Here is a 26,529-nt window from a genome sequence, read left to right on the forward strand (position 1 = left end):
AGAGGTACGAGGATGAGTGTGTGTCGGCGCCGGAACAGGGCGGCTTTTTAAATCAAAGTTACCGACTGCAGCTTTAATTTTTTTGTTGTTGTTTCTTTACAGGATTTGAGCTAAAACTGTCGTCTGGTCAGGATTTTATTTTTATCACATAGAAATAAGATAGAATGTGTTTTTTTGGTCTTTTATTTCTTGGATTAAAAGTTTTCTTTTTGAAGTAACATGTAGTCAGGTATGAAACATACTTTCAATTAAGCTCATACTTCTGTATTAAACATGCTTTGTAAGATTGTCTCAATGCAATAATCTGGTCCTGGATGTGCTTTAAATTTAGTCGTAAACAAAAAAAATCAACAAAAATAAAAGGCTTGAGAGCATCAGTTTGTGTCTAATTAATTTATATAATGTGTTTCACTGAATGACTGAGTTTGTGAAATAACTGAACTTTTATTGACCATACAGGAAAAAAAACAAAAAAAAAAACATGCATATTTGGCGCCACCTAGTGAAAAAACAGTGTGTGTAGCTGGATGTAACCTTTTGTGCCCTTTAACTTACAGCATTAGCATGAGGAGAAATAACATTTTATTCACTTTGAAGGTCTTTATTAAAAAAAACAAACAGGTTTATGTAAATATTCAATATTTGCAGTGTCACAACTTGCATAATTCATCATTTTGACCCATTCCTCTGTCATTAGTGCTCAGAGCTTCTTCTGCTGCTCCAACTCCTTTTGCCAAGGGCACTAGCCCAGGGCGACACATTTGCTGTTGGAGGTGGAAAGAGGCAAAAGATTTTTTTATGAATGCGTGTCTTGCGACCGTCCTCCCAGTGCCCTCTCGGGTCAGCTGTGTTAACATTGAATGATTTTTAGGTCCATGAACGATGCTCCAAGTGTTTGAAAATGATGGTGCTATTTTTGAGGAACAGCTCAGAGCCACGCTGGTTTAATCCATTGCTGTTACTTCAGCATACTTCACACCAAACCATTCTAGTAAAACTCAAAGCAAACATCGACTCTTTGACTTTTGGGTTGTGTCCGTCTAGAACATTCTCAGTTTCCCACAAATGGAGGGTCTTGATCTTGATGCTCAGGACGAAACACCAGAACTGGAACTAAAAGGACGATTTCAGCCATGATTTGTAAAGTGAGACGAGCGATCCAAAAAAAAAAAGCCTTTTGTTAGTTCTGTGGGTTTTTTTTTTTTTGGCAAGTGTCTCCATGATTTTTCCATGGTTTGTGTCCAAGAAGAAGATGTGAAACTTTTCCCTGCTCCTTCCCCGTGTTGGGAAAACATGCAGGACTAAACGAGCCACTTACTTATCGCTTTCAGTTAAGGCAAAACGGGCCGAGTCGAAGCGGCCCACGTTCGTCCACCTGTTCCGTGGCCGGGTTTGGGTCCAGCTTGGCCTACTTGGAGGCAGGCTCGCCCTCTGACCTCATGCTGAAGGGCTCCAGACGCTCGCTCTCCGGCAGCATGTTGTTGAGACGCTCCATGAGCGGCACCGTCTGGTCAATCCCCATCTGGATGCGCCGCAGGATCATGGACATCTCGTTGACCTTCTGGATCTGCTCGGCGTACTTGGCGTAGCGCTTCTGACGCTCCTGCATGATGCTGAACAAGGCTTCCACAGACAAGTCCATCTGAAAGGGCAAAAAAAAAAAAGACGGTAAACGGTTTGTACTGGCGGGGGATCATATACAACTTCCTCTCTGGTTTGGTCTCATTGATATTCGAACCTCTTTGATCCTCTTGACCAGAGCGTTCTGGTCGAAAGCCACGGCCTCAGCGCACTGGTGCAGGTGGTCTTGGTACCGGATACAGAGCTGCAGAACCTGAGCCGGGTCCAGCCTCTCCAGACAGACGGTGCTTGGGGACGTCTGACCGCTCAGCACTCCTGTGGAGAGACAAAATTGATGGGTTTTTTTGACGATGGCATTTGACAAAACGTAATATTTATTGCTTGTTTCACAACTGATGTCTGAATAATGTTTTTATGCAGTAAAGCACTTTGAACTGCTTTGTTTCTGAAAAGTGCTACACAAAAAAACTTGATTTCACTTAGTGAGCCCACACTTTGGATTTTTACAAAGCAAAGCAACGCTTGGATCATTGACTTCTGACTCAAAGGTTCTGCACTTTAAACCACATTCACTTCATTTGACTTTCTGGTGAAAATATTCAAGGGTCATATCCACAAAGCATGAATGCCCAAACTTTTTATATGGTCTAAAATTGTTACGTTGAAAGTCTTTGAGGGTCACAACATAAGATTTTTTTCCCTCATAAAACAGAATATGGGTCAGCATTCTTTGAAAACTTTTTCTGCGTTTAGTTTTTGTTTGTTTTATGACTAAATAAAATGCAGATTTGGATGGATCTAGGTCTGATTTTAAGGAAAAGCTGATGAACAGACTCCAATAAAAAAAAAAGTGCAAAGCCTGATCATTACAAAATGAGTACTTTGTGTTTAACCTGTGTATTTTACACCTGAAAACAACTTTTTATCGACTTCCACTGCCTTGTAAGTACCATTCTAAAGTCGTGGTTGTGGGACCACAAAAATAAACATCCAGGGCCCAAAAATAGCCCCCGTGCCTCAGTTTGAGCCTCCCTCCTTCATCAGACAGACGTCCCGCCAGCAAGCGGCGCCTCGTACCTTTCAGAAGCGGCTGGAAGGTGGGGATCTCTTGGAGCTTGATCACATCGGGGTCGCTGTGGATGTTTCTCAGCGCCTGAGTCCCCGGAGCCACAACCACGATGTCATCCATCTTTGCCTTCTGTCTGGCCGGGGACGGCACCGCTGCAACGACACCAGAACCAAGAGCTGAAACTCCACCTGAGCGGATCCTCCTCCACCAGACCGGAGCTCCTCCTGCAGCCTGCAGACCTTCACTCAACGTGGCTATTCCTAGGCTGAAACAGCTCGTCTTACCTGATGCGCTGTACTCGGAGTGTTTGTGTTCCGCATCTCCACTCTGTTCGTTTCCCATGGCAACGACACCTGAACGCAAACGTCACCTTCCACTCGGAGCCAGAAGGGAATCAGTTGTTTCCTGGACCGTCCTTCAAGCAACCCGGAGCGTGAAGCCGCGACGGCACTTTGAAGAACTACAGGAGCAGATTCGTCACGTCTCCACAGCTGAGATCAACAAAATGCTTCTTGATCACAAAAGATCGAGTTAAAACGTGGAGAAAATATCATTTTATGTTCCGTTCGTCCAAAACCACTAAGACTTCTGATGACAATCTGCCTACTTCCGTAAATACTTAGCCCGGAAGCAGCGCTTGGTTCTTTGCTGCCCCCTGCTGCTGCGGAGGGAAAAAACCGGTTGAAATAATAATAATGATTTCCTCACCAATAATCTTGCAGTTTTTCTGTTTAGTGAATGTCAAATAACACAAATAGTCACATCAGTAAATAAGTTTACTGCTTTATCTCCCACATTATAAAACAATTCTATCATTAACAAAGAAACATATTGGCATTTTTTTTCTATGTACTTTTAATGAACAGGAATTATGCTTAGACAATAACCCTTAATGCAAACATTACAAACATGGAAATAATTTTTCCAATAAAAAAACTACTTTTTAAAAACTACCTCTCAATCTGCAAGTGATAGAAACTTCAATAGTAGACGTTACTATTGACATCTACTATGACTATAGATGTCGATGGTGACGTCTATCATCAATAGATGGTACTGACTATAGATGACAGAATTGGACCCACAAGCGGTTATTATAGCAGGTCGATCGACGGTAAACACCCGGAGATTTAAGTTCATCACTCAAGGAACAGTGAATTGATGCGTTTTAGTAAAAACAAAAGTAGTAACAGACAACAGTTGTCACTATTTCGCAATAACAAAGTGAGACCGTAAGAACATGTTTTTTTCTGAAGAGTTGAACTGCGAACTAATGATTTGGTTCATGAAGGAATTTCCGAGCAACAGGACTCCGATCCTCTATCCGCTCGGCTCTCCTTGTCCGCTTCGTTGTCGCTGTCCTCTTCAGCCAGAGGGTAAGGTCGCAGGTCGAGGGTCAGAACGCGGCTGAACCTGCAGCCATCCAACTGGAAAAAAACGAGGAGGAAAAAAACATCAGTGCGGACGTATTTCTACTGAACGAGCAACGGGGGGAAACGTGTCCCACGTCGGAGTAGACTCCCAGGAGGGCGTCGGCTTTGGAGAAGAACTCCTCCTTCAGCGAGATGACGATGATCTGCATGTTCTCTCTGGACTCCTCTCTGATGAAGCTCGTCACCTGGGGACAAATCACAACAACTAATGTCTCAGCAGCTAAAGCCCATCGGCGAGCGTCCCGCCTGCAGCGAACACGGAGGACGGATCCGGACATCTTTGGTGATAAACAAGAGTAAATAAATGGCTTGATAAAGTCATTCATGTGCTAAATATTGAGTCCGGTAAATAAGAACGTTCCCAGCTCTTTTGATTGCACAGCATAACATCAATATTTATAGCTTCCAATTTTAGCATAAACACTGTTATTTAATTTTCCATTTTATTTACAATCATATTGGTTTTATTGGCTTCCTTTATTTTCTCATTCTTTCATATTGTGTTTAAGAAGATATTTTAACTTGCTGTTGCATTGAATTTCATTGTTTTTTTCCCTCCCATATTTTTTTATTTTATTACAATTTCAATTAATTTTTTTTTCTTTTACCCCATATTCAAAATATTTATTTCTTGTTCTTTTATTGACTGTCATTTCCTATTTTATTATTTTTCTTATTTCTTCCCATATGCTGGAAGTATTTAATACTTTTTTAGTTTTGCTATTTTGACTCATTTTTTGGGTCATATTCTGTATTTAATTACTGTCCCTTTTTTAAATTATCCATTGATTTATTTCCTCTCTGCATTTCTTACACTCCTACTTTCGACTTTGCTTGTTTATTTGCAGATTTATAAAATCAAACAATATTTAAACTAATATTGTGGAAAATGATAAACAAATATAGACTGTTACTCTATACCGGCAAATAATTTGGGAAAGTTCTTATTGTTTAATTTTTTTGACTGCATTAGGTGACACATAAATGACTTTCTGGAGCCACTTTCTTATTTCTGCTTCTTGCTGTTTTTGTCCAGATGTGTTCTCCATTTGCACCTTGCCGATGTTGGTGTTGTCCAGAGCTGCATCCACCTCATCCAGGATGAAGAAAGGAGCTGGACGGAAGCTAAAGGAAGAGGCACGAGACTTCATTCATTGATGATGGACGGAAAAATAACAATAGTAACAACAATTACATTTCGCAAATGATTTCTTTGAAGCTGGTAACCCGGGTTACCTGTGTATTGCAAACAGCAGAGCGAGAGCGGCGATGGCCTTTTCTCCACCGGACAGATTGTCCATGGACATGAAGCGCTTCCCTGGAGCCACACAGTTGTAGTTGATGCCACCTAAATATGGCTCCTCTGGGTTTTCGGCGCTCAGAATGGCCTTGAGACATTATGGAAAAATGTTCATGGAAAGATCAAATTCAGACATGGTCATTTAAGAGGGAAAAAAAAAACAAACAAAACAAAAATAAGACGTTTCTGGTCGCTGTTTTTCCACAGAGAAAACGTGAGCAGTGAAAAAAGATGGCCGACTTGTTCCTGTGTCTGCTGTGGTTTTGTGGTTTGCGCCACCTGCTGTCCTCAGAGGGGGTTTTGCTCTCACCTGGGCGCTCCTGTTCCTGCATATCCGCTTGTAGATCCGATCGATGACGAGCAACACATGCTCAAAGCACCGACTGAAGAGCTGGAACCGCTGAGCTTTGACCTGCTCAAACTCCTGGTTGCACCTCCTGGCTGCTCTGGTGCTGGCGTCAAAGGCTGAGTGAGGGAGAGGAAGTCCACATTTAGCACCCATTTGTCACATGTCAAGAGAAAAACTAAAACTAAAAATGCCTTTTAGAGACTTTATTAAGAAACCACTGTTTCTAAATAGAGAAGCAATGGTTCTTACCAAATAAAAAGGATGTAGCCTTACTGTATGTACACTTGACACTGTAGCAGTAACAGTTTGATAAGTTACAGAACCAGTGCAACTCAAATACACGGCAGTGTCTTTCTCAGATAAAGATGCCAAAATGCTCGACAGTAAAAGTAGCAGTGACAGCTGGACCTATTTTCTTATTGACTGGGTGACTAAACGTTGATGTTTCATTCCCAGACAGCTAGATTACTCCTAAATTACAAAAAAAAAAAATAAAATAACTTTCAATTAAATGAATTTGCCATTTATAAAGATGTAACTTTCAGAAAATCTGAATTTATTTTCCCCTGCCAATAAACTCATAGAAGGCACAGGACATTTTTGAGAATATTTTCCTTTAAAAAAGAGAAAGAGAGGAAAAAAAATCAAATAAACAGGGTTAAGTTATAAAAAAATGTGAAATTTTATGTTTACGCGAAAGACAATGATGTCATCTTAATCTCACTGCACATACACTGTACACAGTGACAAACATTAAATTATATTCTATTCATGGCTAAAATAAGGTATGCCGTCCTGACACAGCAGGACACTGAGAGCTACGTATCTGAACCCAAAACACACACATAGCTGAGACAGGGAGTCCATCAAAAGCAACACACACTGAAGACATGATGACGACATTCCACTGGTTCTGCTCGACATCTTCAGCTTTAGACATGTTTTTAAACAAGTTAACATGTATCGAAAGATAAGAAATAAGTCGTCACAAAATAGTTCCAAGTGAAGACAACATCTGGTCACAATGTAAATGTTGCTTTAACTTGGCTGGGATTATTTCCCCCAGATGTGCTTATGTTTCAAAATACAGCAGTAGTTGTGTAATGTTAAGCCAAATCTGCACCGGAAAACTTTCTGGGTACCTCAACAGCAAATCCAGCCCTAATAAATATTCACAAAGTACTTCTTTCAGCTCCCAACAGTTGAACAGACACTTTTTCTGTTTTTGGGTTTCGTTTAGATTCTTGGGAGACATTACGTTATCAATGCTGTCAATATCTTCGCGCTGGAAGAGCAAAGACACAAAACGACAGGAAAACTAAACCACCTTCAGTCACTCCTTGCAGCTTGTCCTTCACCTCCCTCATTTTCTCCAGAGCTTTCAGATTAGGCGGAGTGGTGCGATGCAGCACTTCTTCCAAAGAGGAGACCGACTCCTTCAGCTTCTCCATGAGCGCCTCCAGCTGCTCCTCGTCAAGCAGATGCTGTAATAAATACAGTCACCACACGCACAACCGACGTTACACTGAAGCTGAGTGGAAAAATCATTCAGCTGAATTTTAGTCAACTAAAACGAACCAAATCACAAAAACTGAAGCTGAGAAAACATTCTTGTTAGCCGAAATACAAACTATAACTAACTGGAGCTATAATGGAAGTTTATAAAACTAAGTAAAACAGAATGAAATTATAGATACAATAATTTCCTGTTTTTGTATTTCTGGATCCTCATAGCCTTTCGAACTGATGTGAAGCCGATTCCCCCCCACACAAACAGTTTACATCAAGTCTAGCAGACAAAATGGCGACAGTTAGGAGAAAATTCCAGATGTTGATTTGTTGTTGGTTGTTCTACAACAATGAAATACTTTTTGTTGAACATGGCATCTTCTATGTATTCATTACCCAATCCATAAATACATAACCACAATACCATACTTTTATCTTTTTGAATCCTGTCCCTAAAATGAACCAAAGTATGAAAAAACTAAAACTATTATAGCTAGTAAAAACTGAACAATATTTAACTTATAGTAACTAATAAAAACTAACTAAAAGTAACTTTATTAGACAAATGAAATAAAACTAAACTACAGTGAAAAACCCCAAGCTACCATAACCCTCTTCTCACCGTGAGCTCCTCTTCCAGCTCAGAATAATCAATAACGAGCTGAGCTTCTCGTTCATAAATGTCCATCGTGGCTGTCGTACTTTCTGAATCCGTCATGAGCTGCGAAAACGATAAACACGAGGGTTTGACATTATTCCCGTTTCCTTCTGTAACCAGTCAAGTTACTGAAACGGAAGTCCCACCTGCACCTCGCTGATGTCGTTGAGGCTGCCTGACCTCAAGGTGATCCGCAGATCATGGATTTTGCAGGCGAGCAGCATGTTGTGTCGAGCCATGCGCTTCTGCTCCAGAGCCGTCTCGGCAGACATGACCTCGCGCTGAAGCCTCATCAGCTCTCTGAACGCACGCCACAGCAGAAAAAACACCGGGATGACGACGATGCTCTCAAAAACACCAACTGCAGTTTTCTGGATCATTAAGACTATAAAAACATGAACTTCCAGGCTCCGGTGGTGTATAGATATTAGAATATGGTCAAACATGCTTCAAATTCCACCTCGACCAAACCTTTTGTTGCACCCGTCAACAAACTGGTGTAAAAACAGGCAAATAACTGATGGCGACAATCAGTTTGTTTTTAACATATCCTTGAATTTGTTGAAATTTTGTGTTTTAATTTTGTTTGTGTGTTTTAAGGTATTTCATGACGTCCTTTTGTAATGTTCATTAAAATTGTTGAGGCAGTTCATTTGAATTTTTTTCAGCACTGACTGCAGACTGGGTCTGACTTTTGACTCATTAAAATGAGGTACGGTCTGTGCGAGTTCTGATCTGCCATTACTGAAACACCAGGGGGCACCAGAGAGGCCACAGAAAACTGGAGGGAGAGAAAAAAAGAGGTAAAATTATTTACATTTTGTACCATCTTTATGTTAAAATAAGTAGAATTTATACACTTGAACATGAAACTCGTAGATTTTGAAGATGCTATGAATTTCAAAGTTTGAAAAAAAATTCCTTAGATATAGAATGAAACCTAGTAGTAAAATATCAGCAGCTTATCAGCAGGCCCAAAATATTCTATTACGATTTCATATTTTAGTGCAATTTTTATTCAATGTTAAACTACTTTTAGAAGTTAGGTAACCTTATATCCAAATTATTTTCAAGAATAAAAACATACCTTTAAAAGAGACTGGAAACTTCAGGCCGCCTGTTTTAAAGTTTTAAAACAAAAAGACGACACAGCAGCTGTACAAACTGGTCTGCGCTTCTTAGCAGTGACAGGTTGCTTTAAACGGGTTGAGAAAGTGCTGGTACTGGAGAGATCTTTACTTGTTTGTCTCCTGCAGCTTTTGAGTTTTCTGGCTGAGCTCAGCTTTGCCTGAGGCCACCTGGCTTTTTTTAAGGAGAAGCTTGTTCTTCATCTCCAGAAGCTTATTCTGATGCTCCTCTACTGTCTCCAGGAGAGTGTTCTCAACCTGCGGAAAAAAAAACAGGTAATAAACAACACAAAGCTAAATGCTATCATATATGGACAATAACACCAAAGGGAGTTTGGGATACTTGTTGTGCACATTTCCATTAAATGTTGAATAAAAAGTGAGAAACACAATAAAATCACGTGTGTAAGTTTGTTCATGCAATAAGTCATTTGAAAACATCACACGCCATCATCATTCTACCACTTCCTGTCGTCTTCTCCATCTTGTCCTCTAGTAGTAACATCAGCTTATTGATCATGTGACTTCTGTGATGTGAAAAATTTCGTTTCCATTTTAGTTCTGCAAAATACTCATTTTGATAATCCACCTCATCCTAACGCAAAAAACGGCTTATGGAAAAGGATTTTGCGAAATTGTCGGGTTTCCGTTAAGCGAATTCAACTTCGTGATTCCAATTTACGCAATTTTAATGGAAAAGGAGCAACTATTTACTCCTATTTCTCTTGGTTGCTACACAAAAACCAGGAAAGTGACTCCACCTCTCTGCTCTCCGCCATGGCTTGCTCCTCCTTCCTGATGGTGTCTTCCATTTTGCTGAGCTTCTTCCTCTCCTGAGCCAGCTGCTCTGCTTCATATTCGAGCTGAGCATTCAAGCGGGCCTGCTGACTTTCAAACTCCAGCCTTCGGGGAGAGACGTGACCCATGTGACTCTTGAATCCACAGTGTAAACAATCTTCTATACAAAAGTTGTCTTAAGAGAGTAAATTAGGGGCCAAATTGAAATAAGTAAAAACATTTTACTTATTTAAATTATTATTTTTCTTTAAGATTTCAAATCATCAACCAATTTTAATATTTTTGTGCAAATGCTTCAGCTCTACTCTTAAATTGACCTCTGACCTTGATGTGTGTGTTTTTTTAGCATATTTCCTGTTAGAGAGGTTTTATTTAAATGACTTCTGGATTGTATAGTTCTAACAGTAGTCACTTCGTGTGTTCACTTCGTTAAAATCAATAAAAAGTGAGATGATGGGAGACATTTGATGACTAAAAATGAGGGAGGCAATTACTTTGTCACATAAGACCAAGTTTGGCTGGATTTGTACATTAAATTATTATTTTCAGACTGATTTTTATGTCCACTCTAGCTCTTATTGCTAGATTTTAACATTAATTTGATGAAAAGCTGGAGAAACCTGTAAAGGGAAGAGTTCTTCTGTCTCATTTCTTCATAATCGTCACTAAACATACCAGATTAAACTTCATACATGCAACAATGAAAACACACGTGTGTTTTACCGTTTCTTGTCGAGCTCCGCCTTTTGTTTTAAGTGTTCCTGCTCAAACTCTCTAATGGTTTCCACGCCGATCTTAGCGCAGAAGTCCGCAAACACCATGTCTTCAATCTAAAAACACAACATTCACACGGTTAAACAACTATGACATGACATTACCTAGAATAATAACAGAATAGTGCCAATTTCAAGAATAGTTAAGTGTGAAAAATGACAGATTTTCCATATTCAAAATCTTTGAAAGTAGATGCAGCTTTGGCAGCCAGAACCTCTACTTGAGATGTGATTGGCTGGCCTTTGCAAAATAGCCAATCCAGGAGCTGCACTTTTTTTTCTTGGGGCTGATTGGCTGAACCCTCAAGAGTGGAAACAAGGAAGACTGCAGATGTTACATTCTAGCACTAAGAGGGTTTCCACTCAGCATATCATTGCACATTAGTCCACAGTTGATGTGTGAACTATGAAAACAGGCAGTAAAAGTTTCTAAAGTGAGTTTTAAGAGTTTGCAAATGTGAATACCAACATAACTACAAATTAGGTGAAAAAAATTAATTATATAGACAGAAACTTAAAACAAAGTCCTGTCAGTTCCTTGTATTCTTTTTCCAGTAGGGCTGAACCAATTAATCGTAATTAATCGATTGTTGAAAAAATCCTCTACTTGGTAACTGATTGTTAGACTCAAAAATGGGCATTTGCTGAGAATACATTCAGAGCAGTCATTGAGCCACAACTATACTATTTATATAGATAGAAATAAATTAAATCTGTTTTAGCCAAAAATTCTCAAGTGGAGTTTTATTTACTCAAGTAATGCTATGTTGTTGCATTTTAGGAAATAAAAATCTTTATTTTCTCTTTTAAGAAAGGAATCAATTTGAATCTTTTAATGTTTTTCTAGTACAACATAAAATAAGTTTAAGTGGTTAAATAAAGCAAAATCTATAGAATGTGCCATTTTGCATACAATTAATCGTCACTTGCACACTTAAAACCCAGTACTACTAGAGTTAAGCAACATAAAATGTTTTCTTTTATAAATGTTAAGTGTGTTTGTCTCAAAGCCGTGTAAAGGTGTTGGAGACGCTGCACCTGATCAATCTGTTCTCTAATCATCTTCATCTCTGCGTCTTTCGCTTCGAGATCCTCCTGCTGCATCTCCATCTGACACTGAAGGTTTGAATGTTCGCTCTCCAGACGGGAGATCTCCTGAAACCCGTCAGAGGCACAAAAATGACATCAACACGTTTGACCTGAAGTGACTGGAGAGGAGAATCTTTCAGCGTCTCTTTTCCAAACCAGAGTTAAGTTTACTCACTTAACTTTGGTTTGATTCCTCACTTGTATCAAACCAGAGTTAAGTTAACTTAACTGTCTGCCTTTCACTTGAATAAAGAATATTAAAGAATTATTCATAATGGATACGGCGGCAGTGTAATGTGATATGTGGCACAGTTGCAAATAGGAGCAGCAAAGACATACAAAATAAATTTTTGAGCATTTTGAACTGATTCAAAATGATCCGGACTAGGAATAGAGATTCTCTATAGAATCCGTTTTTTTCTGCATCTCTAGAAGAGACCAAGGTGAACAAACAGCAGATGTGTGACCAGCTGTCAGAGTAGAGGCTCACAGCAGCTCTGTGCTCCTACCGCTTGGCATTTGGGGATAGTTTTACTCCGCAGGATTTCCAGATCAGTCTGGGTGTATTTCAGACGGGTCTGGGCTCCCTGAGCCTCAGCCAAGATCTGATTTAAATTGGCCTCCTTCCTTTTCAGTTTCGACAAGTCCTGACGGGGAAGAAGAAATCAGATTAACGATAAATCTGAAGAGCAGCAGCAAGAGCACACAATCGAGGTGAAAGCATTTCATCTGATTTATTTAGTTGACTGACGCGCATCTCGTTCATCAGCCGGTCCCTGTGTTCCTTCAGACGCCGCACGTCCTTCTCCTCCCAGCAGCGAGCTTTGGTGCGCAGGTCGCTGGAGCCTCCGGAGATGACGCCGGACGTTTTGAACAGCGTCCCATCCAGGGTGACCGTCTGCAGCCCATACCGGCGATTAGCACATGTTCTCAAGGAACATAAAACGAGTTCCGCGTCGGCCTTACTCTGACTCGGTCGGGTCTGTCGAAGGCCACGCTGCGGGCCTCTCTCATGGTCTCACACACTAAGGCGTTGCCGCAGACGTACTGCACCACCTTCCCCAGCTGAGCGCCGCCGGCGTTCACCTGCACCACATCCACCACCATCTTGACTCCTGGAATCTCCCTCAGGCGCTCGTTCAGGGGATTCACCTGATCACCAGGGGGAACGTGGGTCAGGCTTCATCTGCTTTTCCCACAGTCAAATTCAAACACTTGAACCTTTTTCTCTTTTTACTTTAGAGATTTACTTTAAACCTCAAAACTGAAGCATTTCCAGAAATTTCAAACAGCCGTACGAACGGCAACTTCTGTCACTTCAGTAAGCGCCAGAAGTGTGAGTTCTGTTCTACTGCTGTCAACCTTTTTGTAGGGAAACGACGTGACGTACAAGCAGGTAGTCAATGGGCAGGAAGGTCTCGGGCTCGGCCCTCTGATCCTTGAGGAAAGAGATGCAGTCGCGGGCGACCTTCTCAGACGACACCACGATGGCGTTCATGTATCTGCCAAACACTTTGGTCACGGCCAGCTGGTACTTCTTGTGGACCGGGCTGCACAGGTCGGACAGGCGCCCAAACTGAAACGGCGCAAAGCGGTCAAACAGTTTGCGACAAACTGGATTGGTTTTTACTACTGTCGTGGTTTTGGTCTTACGACAGTCTGAGGGTAGAGTCGGCGGAGTTTCTCCAGCAGCTCCCGGCGCTGCTGCTGCCTCTTGCTCTCGTGGCTGTCCAGCCGAGCGCTCCTCAGCTCCTCCATCACCTGCTCCAACTCCGGCTTCACCTCCTCACCACGCCGGGTCACATGCTGAAGCTCTGCAGTCAGGCTCTGCTGCCGCTCATCAAGATCTTCAAGTGACTTCCTGGGTCAAACAGTAACTATGTCGCACTTTCCTTCTAGTTACATCAAATCAAACTTTCCCAGAATATGAAAAATGATTGAAATTCTGTTTTAGAGACCAAATATATTTGACTTACTTGCATTTCTGGGTGTACTCCTCTAGTTTGTCTGCTCTACTCATGAATTCTTCCAGGTGAGTTTGGTTGTTTCTGATGGCAACCTGCAAAATATGATGTTTCAGTTGAAGCACAGAGTATTTATCGGACATATTTCCCAGAGATTTATGACAGTGCAGCTATCGTCAAAACATCATGGAGCTCTTACGACGTGGAAAAACAAAACGCACCTCTATATCCTTCTTTCTGCGCTGGTCAAAAACCATCTTTTCACCATCTGCTCTGACTTCCCACTGCAGCTTGTCGGCCTGCTGGCAGAGGACAGCGCCCTGCTTCTGGGCCAGCTCCTTCAACTCCTTGTAATGATGCAGCTGGAACACAGAACATGGTGGTTTTAGACTTCATTATTATCAGTGATAATAATGAGTGATGATAATCGTTATCATCACTCCTGGATACCATCTCCAGTTCCACGGTATCTGCAGGTTTCAAATGTAAGACTTTTAAAGACCAATTTTAATGTCTTCAAGGGAATTTAAGACAAAATAAACTACAGATACAGTTGGTGGTTGGGGATCCGCTCTGAGGTCTGTTTGTGGCTCTAAGCAGCACACTGCATATGTCTCTCTAAAGCCTTTTTTACCCCCAAAATGCCACGATTAAAAGTTTTTCTTGTATCAAATGCACCTACCCTTGTATGTGACCAGTAAGGAAGCTGAAAAATATTAAATTTTTGTCATTCCGTGTGTTGGGTTTCACTCCAACTGGCTCTACCATTGTTTGTTCCTCCCCAATGATAAATGTAAGAAAGCTAGCGAGCAACGCTAGTTAGCAACTGTGACATCATCAACTGTCTTGAGTCAGACTGAAATGAAGACGTATGCACACATCTTTTCAAACTTCGGCCTCATAGAAAAGATTTTAGACACATGAATGAAAGACTTTTTAAAGATAGGTTTGTGAATAGCGTAACAAAACAAAACAACACAAAACGAAGGCAGATGTCTGAAAACATTTTGGATTTCAACAATGAACTGGATAAGAGCTGAGATGTATGCAAGCTTTGCTATGTGGAGGAGAAATAAATTTTCTTCATACATGTGTCTCAAGTTTCCAACCTTTCTTTTTCTAAAATTCTTTACTATTTGAAACTTAAAAATGAATATTTCCAACATGATTTTATGAAGTGTTTGCACACCGGCTCATGCATGGTTACCTGATCCTCATCCAGACTGATGTTTCTCCCCCTCGCCACTCCTTCCTGGGTCTGCTTCTCGTACCTCCTCCAGGCCCTCTGGAGCTCGGCCACTTCCTGCCGGCCCTCCTCCAGCTGCTGCTCCTTGGCAGCCAGCGCCCGCCTCTTCTTCTTCACGGCGTCGAAGATCTCTTTGGACTTCTTTATGTGATGGGACGTGTTCACCTTGGCTTTGATGTACTGCGACCTGGCCTGAGCCAGGACTTGCTCCTGACCGCTTCACAAGGAAACAGCAGAGACGATTAATCGCACGTAAAGACAAAACATGATTTCACCCAAAACTATAAAAAAGAAAAAAAGTTTTCATCCTGTCGGGATAAACACACCGGATCTCCTTCTCCATGTGCTGCACCTCTCTAGTGAGGCGTCCATGTTCTTTTTTGTGTGCTTTGAAGTTCTGCTCCGCAGCACCCAACTCCCGGTTCATTTCCGCTGCGATCTCCTTCCTCCCCCTCAGCGTGTCGCTGATGGCGTCGATGCCCTTGCCGTTGTGATAAAGCTCAAAAAGACTCAGCTGCAGACGTTTCTGGTTCAGGTCATCCACCAACTCCTGGTATTTCTGGGCCTGAAATATGGGATGTGCCGGTTAAGACCAAATATGAAGGAAAGACCTCCAATTTTTAGTGAAGAATTTGGGTGACATTATTCGAGAAAGCCACAACTCACCAGGTTTCAAGATACACATTTAGATTAAGAACAAAATTAATGTTATAAGTCCCATTTTTTCTACTTTTACACTATAAAAATGGAGCTTCAGCTAGAAAAATAAAATCAAGTTTTATTTCTGGTTTCACCAACTCTAATTTCAGTTTTTCTAACTTTTTTTAAAGACCTTTACGCATGAAATTCAAGATGTGTGTCTCCACAGAAATGTACAAACTTCGTCCAGCCAACAGCCGATAAATTTGCCAGTTGACACTAAACAAGCTTGCTAGTGAGTGAATATTAGCACCTTGTTAGCGGTAGCCTCAACCCACTTTAGCCAAAGAACGCAGCGAAGACGTCTGTTCAAACTTTTGCCTGACAGAAAAGCCCCACAAAATTGAAGACCCATGATTAGCATATTAATGGCCAGCCTACTTTATTCAATGTAAGTTACTTCAAGGCTCTAATTTTAGACAAATTAAGTTAAGATGTTTTAATGTCACCTTGTAAATAAATGTAGCACAACTACACCATATAGAAAACTTATTTTGTTTTCAGGTTATTAGTCTGCAGGTGAAACAATTGCTAATTTTACAAACTAAAAGTTATTCACCTCAAGTTTTTCCATGGACACCTGTTTTCGTTCCACAGTGGCCGATTTTTTCTTGTTGAAGTGAAACTGTGTGTCCTCCTTGGCCTTCATCAGAGCTTCTTTCTTCGCCTTGTATTCTGCAGCATACTGCTTGGACTGACAGATGCACTCCAACATCTTCGTCCTCTCCTTTGGATCCTTCAAAGCTATGGCCTCTACTGCCCCCTACAGAGAAACATGGTGGATTACATCTTTACTCTCCCCACCGTTTCTGTTTTGTGACACTTTTTGTCCCATTTCTCTTAATTTAGCATTTAACCTATTCAACTTTCAACTGTTATCATACGTAAAGATGTATGTAATGAGTAGACCATTAAAATATCACTATCCTGAATTAGGGCAGGGATGAAAATTTAACTTTTGGGAAAGAAAATAAAAAGAATCAAATTCCAATGTTAGAACATCTTAACATCTTACCTGGAACACCACACAGTTCTGAGCTTTGGTCACGATGCCAATCTTTTCAAGCTCCTCGATATATTTAGCATGCGAGACATGAAATCCATTGATATGATATGCAGAAGAGTCCCCTGGAAATATGAAAAAACAAAGTGAAGGATACTTTATGGCACTCTTATCTATCCATAATGATAAAGGGTGCAGGACATGTGCAATCTCAGAAGTGTACAAAACTTAACTGTTTATCAAAAGCAAAATGGGTTTAATCAAAACCGTTCAGGACTAAAATTTCATATTTTTTTTAGATAAAGTGTAAGGTTGAATCAAAATTAAGATCTGTTTTCTGTCCAAAGAAATTCGGCAATGCTAAGAAACCTTCTCAATAGTCATATAAAGAAAATGATCAGATACAAATTGAACTCATATCACCCAGTCATTAAGTGGAACTGATCAAAAACTGTAGTCATCACCAATGTTCCCTCTAAGCTGCGCGCATGCGCAATCACGCACTGCTCACATATTCTCAGCGCACAAGAAAATCTATGTAGCGCATAAAATAAAGTCCAACGTAAAGTGGACATTGAGCTCAGACATCAGTTTTGACTATGGACCAATATTTTTTTTTTTCCGTACTACTTTGCGATCGAACTCAGTGAGTGACAGGAATCCAGCCAATGATACGATACGGTTCACTTTCGCTACGCAGCCAATCAGCGCATCCTGATTGGCTGTGTGTACGTGGGTTACGTGCCTTGGTCATATGCGCCGTGCAGGTGAGAATAGGCTAAGTGTACAACCAGTGGAGAAGTGAGAAGACGTGAGAAGCGAGAAGGGCAGATGTGAAAAAAACTGTAATTAAATATTTTACAAGAATTTATACTGGATCACAAGCTACAGAAAACATTTCATTGTGCAAAATGTGAATGTTTTAATATGAACAAACATTTATGTCTGAAAGGTGTAATGTCTCATTTCTCACCCTGGATGAAGCAGGACTCTTACTTATAGCATACATCTCATGAACAGAAATGTTTTATTTTCTTTTTTTTAATTTTAATTGAGCAAATCACTTAAATTAAAAGCAAACGAATGAAAATTGCTGATGTAATTTGATTCTTTTAATAAGCCATGCAACTTTCTATGATCCCAGATTTATGATACTTGTGCGTGGCCACGCTGTGTACACTGATGATGCTCACAGTGGTCCTCAGTGTGCCCAGGAAGCTTGTGTGTACGCCCAGACACATGAACAATTAACTCCCATTAGTAATTTTAGTCTTTGGTCTCTGAAATCTTAGGAGGTACCGTCAACAGACTTTTTTTCTAAATGGGGGTGGAGGGATCTGCCTACGTATAAGTTTCAAATTTCTACGACCTGCAGTTCTTCTAAACTCGCGATAGGTGGCACTGTAGAGCAGATTGGCCACGTCCCGCTTGCGACTCCATCCTGACATTTTCCTGGCGGGGAATTTTGGATCAAGTTTGGTGAGGTTTTGCATGTGATAAAGTGGAGGGCATTGGTTGTTTTGACGTTGGTCGTGGCCGAGTTTCTGAGAGAGTGAGGTTACTTGTAAAGGATCAATACTTAATATTGTCAGTTTTCTTACAGTTTTTCTGTTTTCTCAGATTTGTTAGCGGTTGTCATTAGTTTAGAGTGTCCCAGTTTTGTTGTCTGTTTTCTAGATTAGCTAAAATGTTTCTGTTTTGCATTTAAGAATTTTTAGCTTGCTTTTTTAACAAAGCCAGCCTTTCGTCGTGTTGTGTAAAAATGCCCACAGGCCTTCATAGAAAAAAAATGGGGCCCTGTCAATTACAAAATTTATTATATTAAGGAAAGAGAGTCAATTTGTAATCCAGTTTTTCTCCAAGAGAGGTGGGTGAGATTATCAATTAGCATTGTTAGCTTAGCTACAGACTGCCTCCATTTCACCAGCGTCTAATTAATTAAGGAAAATCACCAAGTATTAATATATTAACTTGTCTCTTATACCTTTTACCACGTAACAACCGGTGTGTTAGTCAGCAGCAGCTCTCGTCCTTCCTGACTGAAATTATAGCTGCAGAATGTAACTTTTAAATATATATTTTGAGAAATAATGGTTTCTCAACCGTTATTTCTCAATGGTTGAGAAATAACATTGACGGATATATATATATATATATATATATATATATATATATATATATATATATATATATATATATATATATATATATATATATATATATATATATATATATATATATATATATATGTATGTATATATATATATATATATATATATATATATATATATATATATATATACATACATATAATATATATATATATATATATATATGTATATATATATATACATATACATATATATATACATATATATATATATATATATATATATATATATATATATATATATATATATATAGATATATATATATATATATATATATATATATATATATTAGACATTTTAAAATATTTAAATAGACATTTTAAAATATTTAAATTTCGACACGCTTACACTGTCTTTATTACAAAGTGTCATTAACAAGTCAACGTGAACACCTTTCCTTATAATTCTTATTTTACAAACGTTCTAAATTTTTTATCAGCACAATTTAGATATAGTTTATATTACGATTTCTTTTGTACTGCCAGCATTATTATTTTTAACTTGATTAAATGATTAGAAAAATAAAATCAATGTTCATCATGAAGGTCATCAGTCTTGCAGAACTGATATCGTTTCCATAGCGATGACCAGAGGCAATACCTTGCCCTTGAAGTCCAGTGAGGTCACTGATGAGGTCATCAATGACAAAGAAATTCTAAAGTAGGAATCTCAGTGCTTCAGTCAGGATTCAGACAGCTTTCAGAAAAGAAGATTTGCGAACAACAACGATGTCTTGTTTGAACGCACTCATACCTTTCTTGATACCACTGGGTTGGGGCGTAGGATACGCCGTTTGCGCTGCCATGAATGACTTATTTGATTATCGCCTTCCTGAGGAGGACGAAGGAGGTTGTCAGGACTTGCCGGATTGAGGACTCACGGGACGTTGAGGATTTTGAGGAGGAACAAACCAACCCGGCTGGGGGGTTTGTTCCAAACCAACGGACATCTTAGGGACTGTAGAATTAGACCCGATCGTGACCCTACCAGAGAGTACCGCAAAAAACGGTACAGTCTCCAGACAAACTGACCCGGCTGGGCAGGATTGTCATGAACCGACGGCTCCGTGTGCTGTTTGTGAGACAGCAGACGGAGACCTGCCAGACTCAGTTAGTACTGAGTCTGGCAGTACTAACTTTGAGCAAACCGACCCGGCGGGGGAGGTTTGCTCAAAGTTAACGGAAGACCTTGTGTGCCAGAGACGAGCCGCAGAAGCATCTGCCCCGGCTGGGGAAGATGTAACTGCGGCCAACCTTGCAGCCCAGGTTTTGCTGAATTCACAGCAGAAGCCTTGGCTTCAGTGGTCCCAGCTCTTAGTTCATCACCGAGGTCTCTGAAAGGCACCGCTACCAGAGTCTTTGAGGTACCAAGTTCCCTGGCTAGGGAACTTGGTACCTCAGAGGCACAAAAGAGGTCTTTCAACGGTAGGGTCATGATTTCTTTCGAAATTAACAGTTTACCAGACGAGGATCATAATTCATAAGAGAGGGTCGGTTAGACATGATAGATTGAGGGAAGCGGATGATTTTTAAGGATATTCTTGGGTGTGTTGTGGAGGAATTGGTCCACACACACCAAATATTGGACCATATTCCTGTCGGGGGTGGACAAGGATCGATTTCAGTGAGTTTGGTGCAGCGCGGTCAAAACATGAGTGATAGGTTTAAATTAATAACTTGCATTAACACTAATCATTGTCCTTAAGAACAGTTAGACTGTTTAGTTGTTCTAGAATGTGTAATGTTTCTAGAGGAGCAGGAAGCGTGACAAATTGTAAACATATGCCAGCCGCCAGAGAACTGACCTGGCAGGAGTACATCAAAGGCTAGGTTAAAGTTTATTAAGGCAAAAAGTCCATCTTTTTTGATAATTTTTAACACCCCATGCCTTAAATCTCTAGGAGGACTTTGTTAAACTTTGACACGAGTAAAAGTTAAAATCAGGTAAAATTTGACATTTGACCCAAAATGGCCGCCTCCCTGTGCATCTTAGGGGGTACCGTCAACAGACTTTTTTTCTAAATGGGGGTGGAGGGATCTACCTACGTATAGAGTTTCAGATTTCTACGACCTGCAGTTCTTCTAAACTCGCGATAGGTGGCACTGTAGAGCAGATTGGCCACGTCCGCTTGCGACTCCATCCTGACATTTTCCTGGCGGGAATTTTGGGTCAAGTTTGGTGAGGTTTTGCATGTGATAAAGTGGAGGGCATTGGTTGTTTTGACGTTGGTCGTGGCCGAGTTTCTCAGAGAGTGAGGTTACTTGTAAAGGATCAATACTTAATATTGTCAGTTTTCTTACAGTTTTTCTGTTTTCTCAGATTTGTTAGCGGTTGTCATTAGTTTTAGAGTGTCCCAGTTTTTTGTTGTCTGTTTTCTTAATTAGCTAAAATGTTTCTGTTTTGCATTTAAGAATTTTTAGCTTGCTTTTTTAACAAAGCCAGCCTTTCGTCGTGTTGTGTAAAAATGCCCACAGGCCTTCATAGAAAAAATGGGGCCCTGTCAATTACAAAATTATTATATTAAGGAAAGAGAGTCAATTTGTAATCCAGTTTTTCTCCAAGAGAGGTGGGTGAGATTATCAATTAGCATTGTTAGCTTAGCTACAGACTGCCTCCATTTCACCAGCGTCTAATTAATTAAGGAAAATCACCAAGATATTAATATATTAACTTGTCTCTTATACCTTTTACCACGTAACAACCGGTGTGTTAGTCAGCAGCAGCTCTCGTCCTTCCTGACTGAAATTATAGCTGCAGAATGTAACTTTTAAATAATATTTTGAGAAATAATGGTTTCTCAACCGTTATTTCTCAATGGTTGAGAAATAACATTGACGGATATATATATACACGGATATAATATATATATATATATATATATATATATATATTATATATATATATATATGTATATATATATATATATATATCTATATATATATATATATATATATACATACATATATATATATATATATATATATATATATATATATATATATGTATATATATATATATCTATATATATACATACATATATATATATACACACATATATATTATATATATATATATATTAGACATTTTAAAATATTTAAATAGACATTTTAAAATATTTAAATTTCGACACGCTTACACTGTCTTTATTACAAAGTGTCATTAACAAGTCAACGTGAACCCTTTCCTTAAATTCTTATTTACAAACGTTCTAAATTTTTTATCAGCACAATTTAGATATAGTTTATATTACGATTTCTTTTGTACTGCCAGCATTATTATTTTTAACTTGATTAAATGATTAGAAAAATAAAATCAATGTTCATCATGAAGGTCATCAGTCTTGCAGAACTGATATCGTTTCCATAGCGATGACCAGAGGCAATACCTTGCCCTTGAAGTCCAGTGAGGTCACTGATGAGGTCATCAATGACAAAGAAATTCTAAAGTAGGAATCTCAGTGCTTCAGTCAGGATTCAGACAGCTTTCAGAAAAGAAATTGCGAACAACAACGATGTCTTGTTTGAACGCACTCATACCTTTCTTGATACCACTGGGTTGGGGCGTAGGATACGCCGTTTGCGCTGCCATGAATGACTTATTTGATTATCGCCTTCCTGAGGAGGACGAAGGAGGTTGTCAGGACTTGCCGGATTCGAAGGACTCACGGGACGTTGAGGATTTTGAGGAGGAACAAACCAACCCGGCTGGGGAGGTTTGTTCCAAACCAACGGACATCTTAGGGACTGTAGAATTAGACCCGATCGTGACCCTACCAGAGAGTACCGCAAAAAACGGTACAGTCTCCAGACAAACTGACCCGGCTGGGCAGGATTGTCATGAACCGACGGCTCCGTGTGCTGTTTGTGAGACAGCAGACGGAGACCTGCCAGACTCAGTTAGTACTGAGTCTGGCAGTACTAACTTTGAGCAAACCGACCCGGCGGGGGAGGTTTGCTCAAAGTTAACGGAAGACCTTGTGTGCCAGAGACGAGCCGCAGAAGCATCTGCCCCGGCTGGGGAAGATGTAACTGCGGCCAACCTTGCAGCCCAGGTTTTTGCTGAATTCACAGCAGAAGCCTTGGCTTCAGTGGTCCCAGCTCTTAGTTCATCACCGAGGTCTCTGAAAGGCACCGCTACCAGAGTCTTTGAGGTACCAAGTTCCCTGGCTAGGGAACTTGGTACCTCAGAGGCACAAAAGAGGTCTTTCAACGGTAGGGTCATGATTTCTTTCGAAATTAACAGTTTACCAGACGAGGATCATAATTCATAAGAGAGGGTCGGGTTAGACATGATAGATTGAGGGAAGTGGATGATTTTTAAGGATATTCTTGGGTGTGTTGTGGAGGAATTGGTCCACACACACCAAATATTGGACCATATTCCTGTCGGGGGTGGACAAGGATCGATTTCAGTGAGTTTGGTGCAGCGCGGTCAAAACATGAGTGATAGGTTTAAATTAATAACTTGCATTAACACTAATCATTGTCCTTATGAACAGTTAGACTGTTTAGTTGTTCTAGAATGTGTGATGTTTCTAGAGGAGCAGGAAGCGTGACAAATTGTAAACATATGCCAGCCGCCAGAGAACTGACCTGGCAGGAGTACCTCAAAGGCTAGGTTAAAGTTTATTAAGGCAAAAAGTCCATCTTTTTTGATAATTTTTAACACCCCATGCCTTAAATCCCTAGGAGGACTTTGTTAAACTTTGACATGAGTAAAAGTTAAAATCAGGTAAAATTTGACATTTGACCCAAAATGGCCGCCTCCCTGTCAATGATCCCTGTAAGCTGCGCGCATGCGCAATCGCGCACTGCTCACATATTCTCAGCGCACAAGAAAATCTATGTAGCGCATAAAATAAAGTCCAACGTAAAGTGGACATTGAGCTCAGACATCAGTTTTGACTATGGACCAATATTTTTTTTTTTTCCGTACTACTTTGCGATCGAACTCAGTGAGTGACAGGAATCCAGCCAATGATACGATACGGTTCACTTTTGCTACGCAGCCAATCAGCGCATCCTGATTGGCTGTGTGTACGTGGGTTACGTGCCTTGGTCATATGCAACGTGCAGGTGAGAATAGGCTAAGTGTACAACCAGTGGAGAAGTGAGAAGACGTGAGAAGCGAGAAGGGCAGACGTGAAAAAAACTGTAATTAAATATTTTACAAGAATTTATACTGGATCACAAGCTACAGAAAACATTTCATTGTGCAAAATGTGAATGTTTTAATATGAACAAACATTTATGTCTGAAAGGTGTAATGTCTCATTTCTCACCCTGGCTGAAGCAGGACTCTTACTTATAGCATGCATCTCATGAACAGCAATGTTTTCTTTTCTTTTTTATTTTAATTGAGCAAATCACTTAAATTAAAAGCAAACAAATGAAAATTGCTGATGTAATTTGATTCTTTTAATAAGCCATGCAACTTTCTATGATCCCAGATTTATGATACTTGTGCGTGGCCACGCCGTGTACACTGATGATGCTCACAGTGGTCCTCAGTGTGTCCAGGAAGCTTGTGTGTACGCCCAGACACATGAACAATTAGAGGGAACATTGGTCATCATAACTGTTTTATCAAAAACAGTGCTCATCAGTTAGTCAAATGTAGCCATGCTATTTTTAAAATTTTACTATACAATCCTTAGGAGTTGTATTTTGTTTTTATTCATTCAACAGAGCATTGTATCACACTTTAATTTTTTTCTCTTCTTTTGGTCTTTGAAGTAAAAATGCCAAGTTTTAGTGTGTCGGTTTACTTTTATTTGCTCTTCGTGGCTTAATTTATACAGTTACTGTGCATTACTTATGATGGAGAAGAACTGGAAGAATGTCTCTTCCATCTATTCTAGCTGTTTTGGGCAGCTTTTTGGCAGCTACAGCATTCCATAATTTAAGTAACTTCACTCATGTAACGAAATTACTGTTCAGAATGCCTCGACTGACTTACTGCACTCACCTCTTATTGTTCGAGAAAAGATCGTCTCTGTCTCGTCGTCATTCAGGAAGCGCAGCGCCACACGCGCGGTGTCGGACACCGGCTTCCCGATGTGGGCTCCGTGGATCAGGTCCCGCAGGTGCTTCACCCGGAGAGAGGCGACCCTCTCCCCGATGGCGAAGCTCAGGGCGTCCATCACATTGGACTTACCTTGAAGCGATTTTACATACATTAAACAATTACAATATCTCAATAATATAATAGTACATTTTGGTTGTGTACATAAGAGTACACAACCAAAATGGCCACTGAGTAACATTAGAAAAGAAGAAAAAAAAGTCTGTTAACAAGTTTAGCTAGCATGTTTATTTTCTCTCTAAATTATAGTCCTTTTAAATCCGACGCTCTAATTTGGTGATATGTTATCTTCATACTTTTGATAAAAGCATTAACATCACTTTTATCAAAATAAACTGAGCAGGCCAACGTAAAACTTAACACAAGTTCAACATGACTTTAAACAAGCTAACAGTTTGCTAGCTGACGTGCTTTGCTAGCGAACACGAAGGTTAGCTAAGTATTTAAAGGTTCACTTACCGGAGCCATTTGTGCCTATAATACAATTAAATCGCATGAAAGGTCCAATGACTTGCTCCCCACGCCATGACTTGAAGTTTTCGATGTCAATTTGTTTGAGATAACCCATGTTGGTCCACGGTGCATCCAGCAGCTAAAGTATCTGCGCCACAACCCGGTGAAGAAGACGGAGTGTCAGAGGCGGGAAAACAAACATACCTTTCGAAAAAAAACACTGTAATTACAAAAGTTGCTAGGCTTCTAAAGTTATGGAAAGCTCCTGTACCGAATGCAGTCCTCTTGCAAATCTCGTAATAGGCTATTTACTTGTTTTACATGTAACCCCCTGGGTTCCCAGGAATATATTTATATGTTATTGTTTTGAAAAATAACAAACTTAATGTATGCAACTTAATATCATAAAATAAGATATAATAATTTCCAAGTCTTTTGGTAGGAGTTTGAAATGGGCAAGAGTTCATTAAAAAGAAAACAAACAGTTGAAGTAAAAAGTCTATTAAAATATTGTGTTCTGTCACTTTAAGAACGAACAACATTGTTGCTATTGGGCGATTACACTTTTCCTGAATTCTGATTGACTGGGGGGCGGGACTAACCGGAGTACCGAGAGAGAAGAGAGACGACGAGGAAACTGCGTGGAGTTTGCCGGAACGTTTGTGAGCCGTTTTGGGAAAAAACGGGCTAAAAAATGCAACAGCTCAGCTGTGCTTTCGCGCAAAGGGACAGCGGACGGACCGGGGAAGAAGCGGGCGGTGAGCAGGATGCTGGAGGTCTGAACAGGAGCCTGTTTAGTGTCTAAAAGTCGTTTACTGTCTTTTAGTAACTCATGAAAAATACGTGCCTCAATATAATTCAGTTTTTAAAGGCAAAAATAATCTGATGAGGTCGAACAGTAATCTTACAAGAGATAAGCGAATATACACGGCATTCATGGAAAGAGTATATGTCTCAATCTTTTTTTAGATTTGAAGAAAACACACCATACTCTTTACCTTGGTTATTTTGTTTCTATTTCCTTCTAATTCGTATAAAGCTTTTCATAATCGCTGATCCTCTTTTTTTCTCACATTCCCATTTAAATCTTCCTACATTCATTTTTTCTTTTTGTTTCTTAGCGATGCATTTTATTGCCTTCATGTCTGACCCAGAATTCTGTCACTTGGTCCCTTATAGTGAACATCAACAAATGTTTGAATTAAGGAAAAAAAATGAAGATG

At 39.9% G+C, this 26,529-nt stretch overlaps 2 protein-coding genes across 3 annotated transcripts; both read right to left on the bottom strand.

Annotated features, from left to right (window-relative positions):
- Positions 1-305: 305 nt before the first annotated feature.
- borcs5 (BLOC-1 related complex subunit 5) lies at positions 306-3,313 on the bottom strand. Its single transcript, XM_055033754.1, has 4 exons — positions 2,935-3,313; positions 2,659-2,802; positions 1,739-1,896; positions 306-1,642 (listed from the first exon to the last, which is right to left on the bottom strand). Exons 1-4 carry the CDS (start codon positions 2,990-2,992, stop codon positions 1,409-1,411), a joined length of 594 nt encoding a protein of 197 aa, XP_054889729.1. The 5' UTR covers positions 2,993-3,313; the 3' UTR covers positions 306-1,408.
- Positions 3,314-3,429: 116 nt separating this feature from the next.
- smc1b (structural maintenance of chromosomes 1B) lies at positions 3,430-25,783 on the bottom strand. Of its 2 annotated transcripts, XM_055032752.1 has the most exons (26): positions 25,578-25,783; positions 25,313-25,454; positions 24,737-24,925; positions 16,611-16,723; positions 16,155-16,358; positions 15,223-15,461; positions 14,858-15,113; positions 13,872-14,012; positions 13,663-13,745; positions 13,340-13,547; positions 13,077-13,262; positions 12,653-12,838; positions 12,438-12,584; positions 12,196-12,333; positions 11,636-11,752; positions 10,548-10,654; positions 9,788-9,929; positions 9,139-9,284; positions 8,046-8,199; positions 7,864-7,962; positions 7,060-7,216; positions 5,694-5,848; positions 5,320-5,471; positions 5,139-5,208; positions 4,158-4,268; positions 3,430-4,077 (listed from the first exon to the last, which is right to left on the bottom strand). In XM_055032752.1, the coding sequence occupies exons 2-26, from the start codon at positions 25,419-25,421 to the stop codon at positions 3,934-3,936; spliced, it is 3,753 nt and encodes a 1,250-aa protein (XP_054888727.1). In that variant the 5' UTR covers positions 25,422-25,454; positions 25,578-25,783; the 3' UTR covers positions 3,430-3,933. The 2 variants fall into 2 exon arrangements, with proteins under 2 accessions (XP_054888727.1, XP_054888649.1); XM_055032674.1 differs by lacking the exon at positions 25,578-25,783 and having other exon boundaries at positions 25,313-25,568.
- Positions 25,784-26,529: the final 746 nt, after the last annotated feature.

The sequence above is a fragment of the Poeciliopsis prolifica genome, unplaced genomic scaffold (genome assembly GCF_027474105.1).
Source record: "Poeciliopsis prolifica strain line A6 unplaced genomic scaffold, Auburn_PproV2 SCAFFOLD001, whole genome shotgun sequence".
Lineage (NCBI taxonomy): Eukaryota > Metazoa > Chordata > Actinopteri > Cyprinodontiformes > Poeciliidae > Poeciliopsis > Poeciliopsis prolifica.

What these genes read in the sequence shown, in the direction of transcription:
- borcs5 (XM_055033754.1), bottom strand. Translation starts at nt 2,992, where the DNA reads ATGGGAAACGAACAGAGTGGAGATGCGGAACACAAACACTCCGAGTAC. An exon ending in CTCCGAGTACAGCGCATCAG is followed by an intron (nt 2,803 to 2,934) that starts GTAAGACGAGCT and finishes GTGTCGTTGCAG; the next exon opens with CGGTGCCGTCCCCGGCCAGA. An exon ending in TGGTCAAGAGGATCAAAGAG is followed by an intron (nt 1,643 to 1,738) that starts GTTCGAATATCA and finishes TTGCCCTTTCAG; the next exon opens with ATGGACTTGTCTGTGGAAGC.
- smc1b (XM_055032752.1), bottom strand. Translation starts at nt 25,421, where the DNA reads ATGGGTTATCTCAAACAAATTGACATCGAAAACTTCAAGTCATGGCGT. An exon ending in CTTTTCTCGAACAATAAGAG is followed by an intron (nt 16,724 to 24,736) that starts GTGAGTGCAGTA and finishes TCATATTTCCAG; the next exon opens with GGGACTCTTCTGCATATCAT. An exon ending in ACAACACCAACATCGGCAAG is followed by an intron (nt 4,269 to 5,138) that starts GTGCAAATGGAG and finishes ATTTGTCCCCAG; the next exon opens with GTGACGAGCTTCATCAGAGA.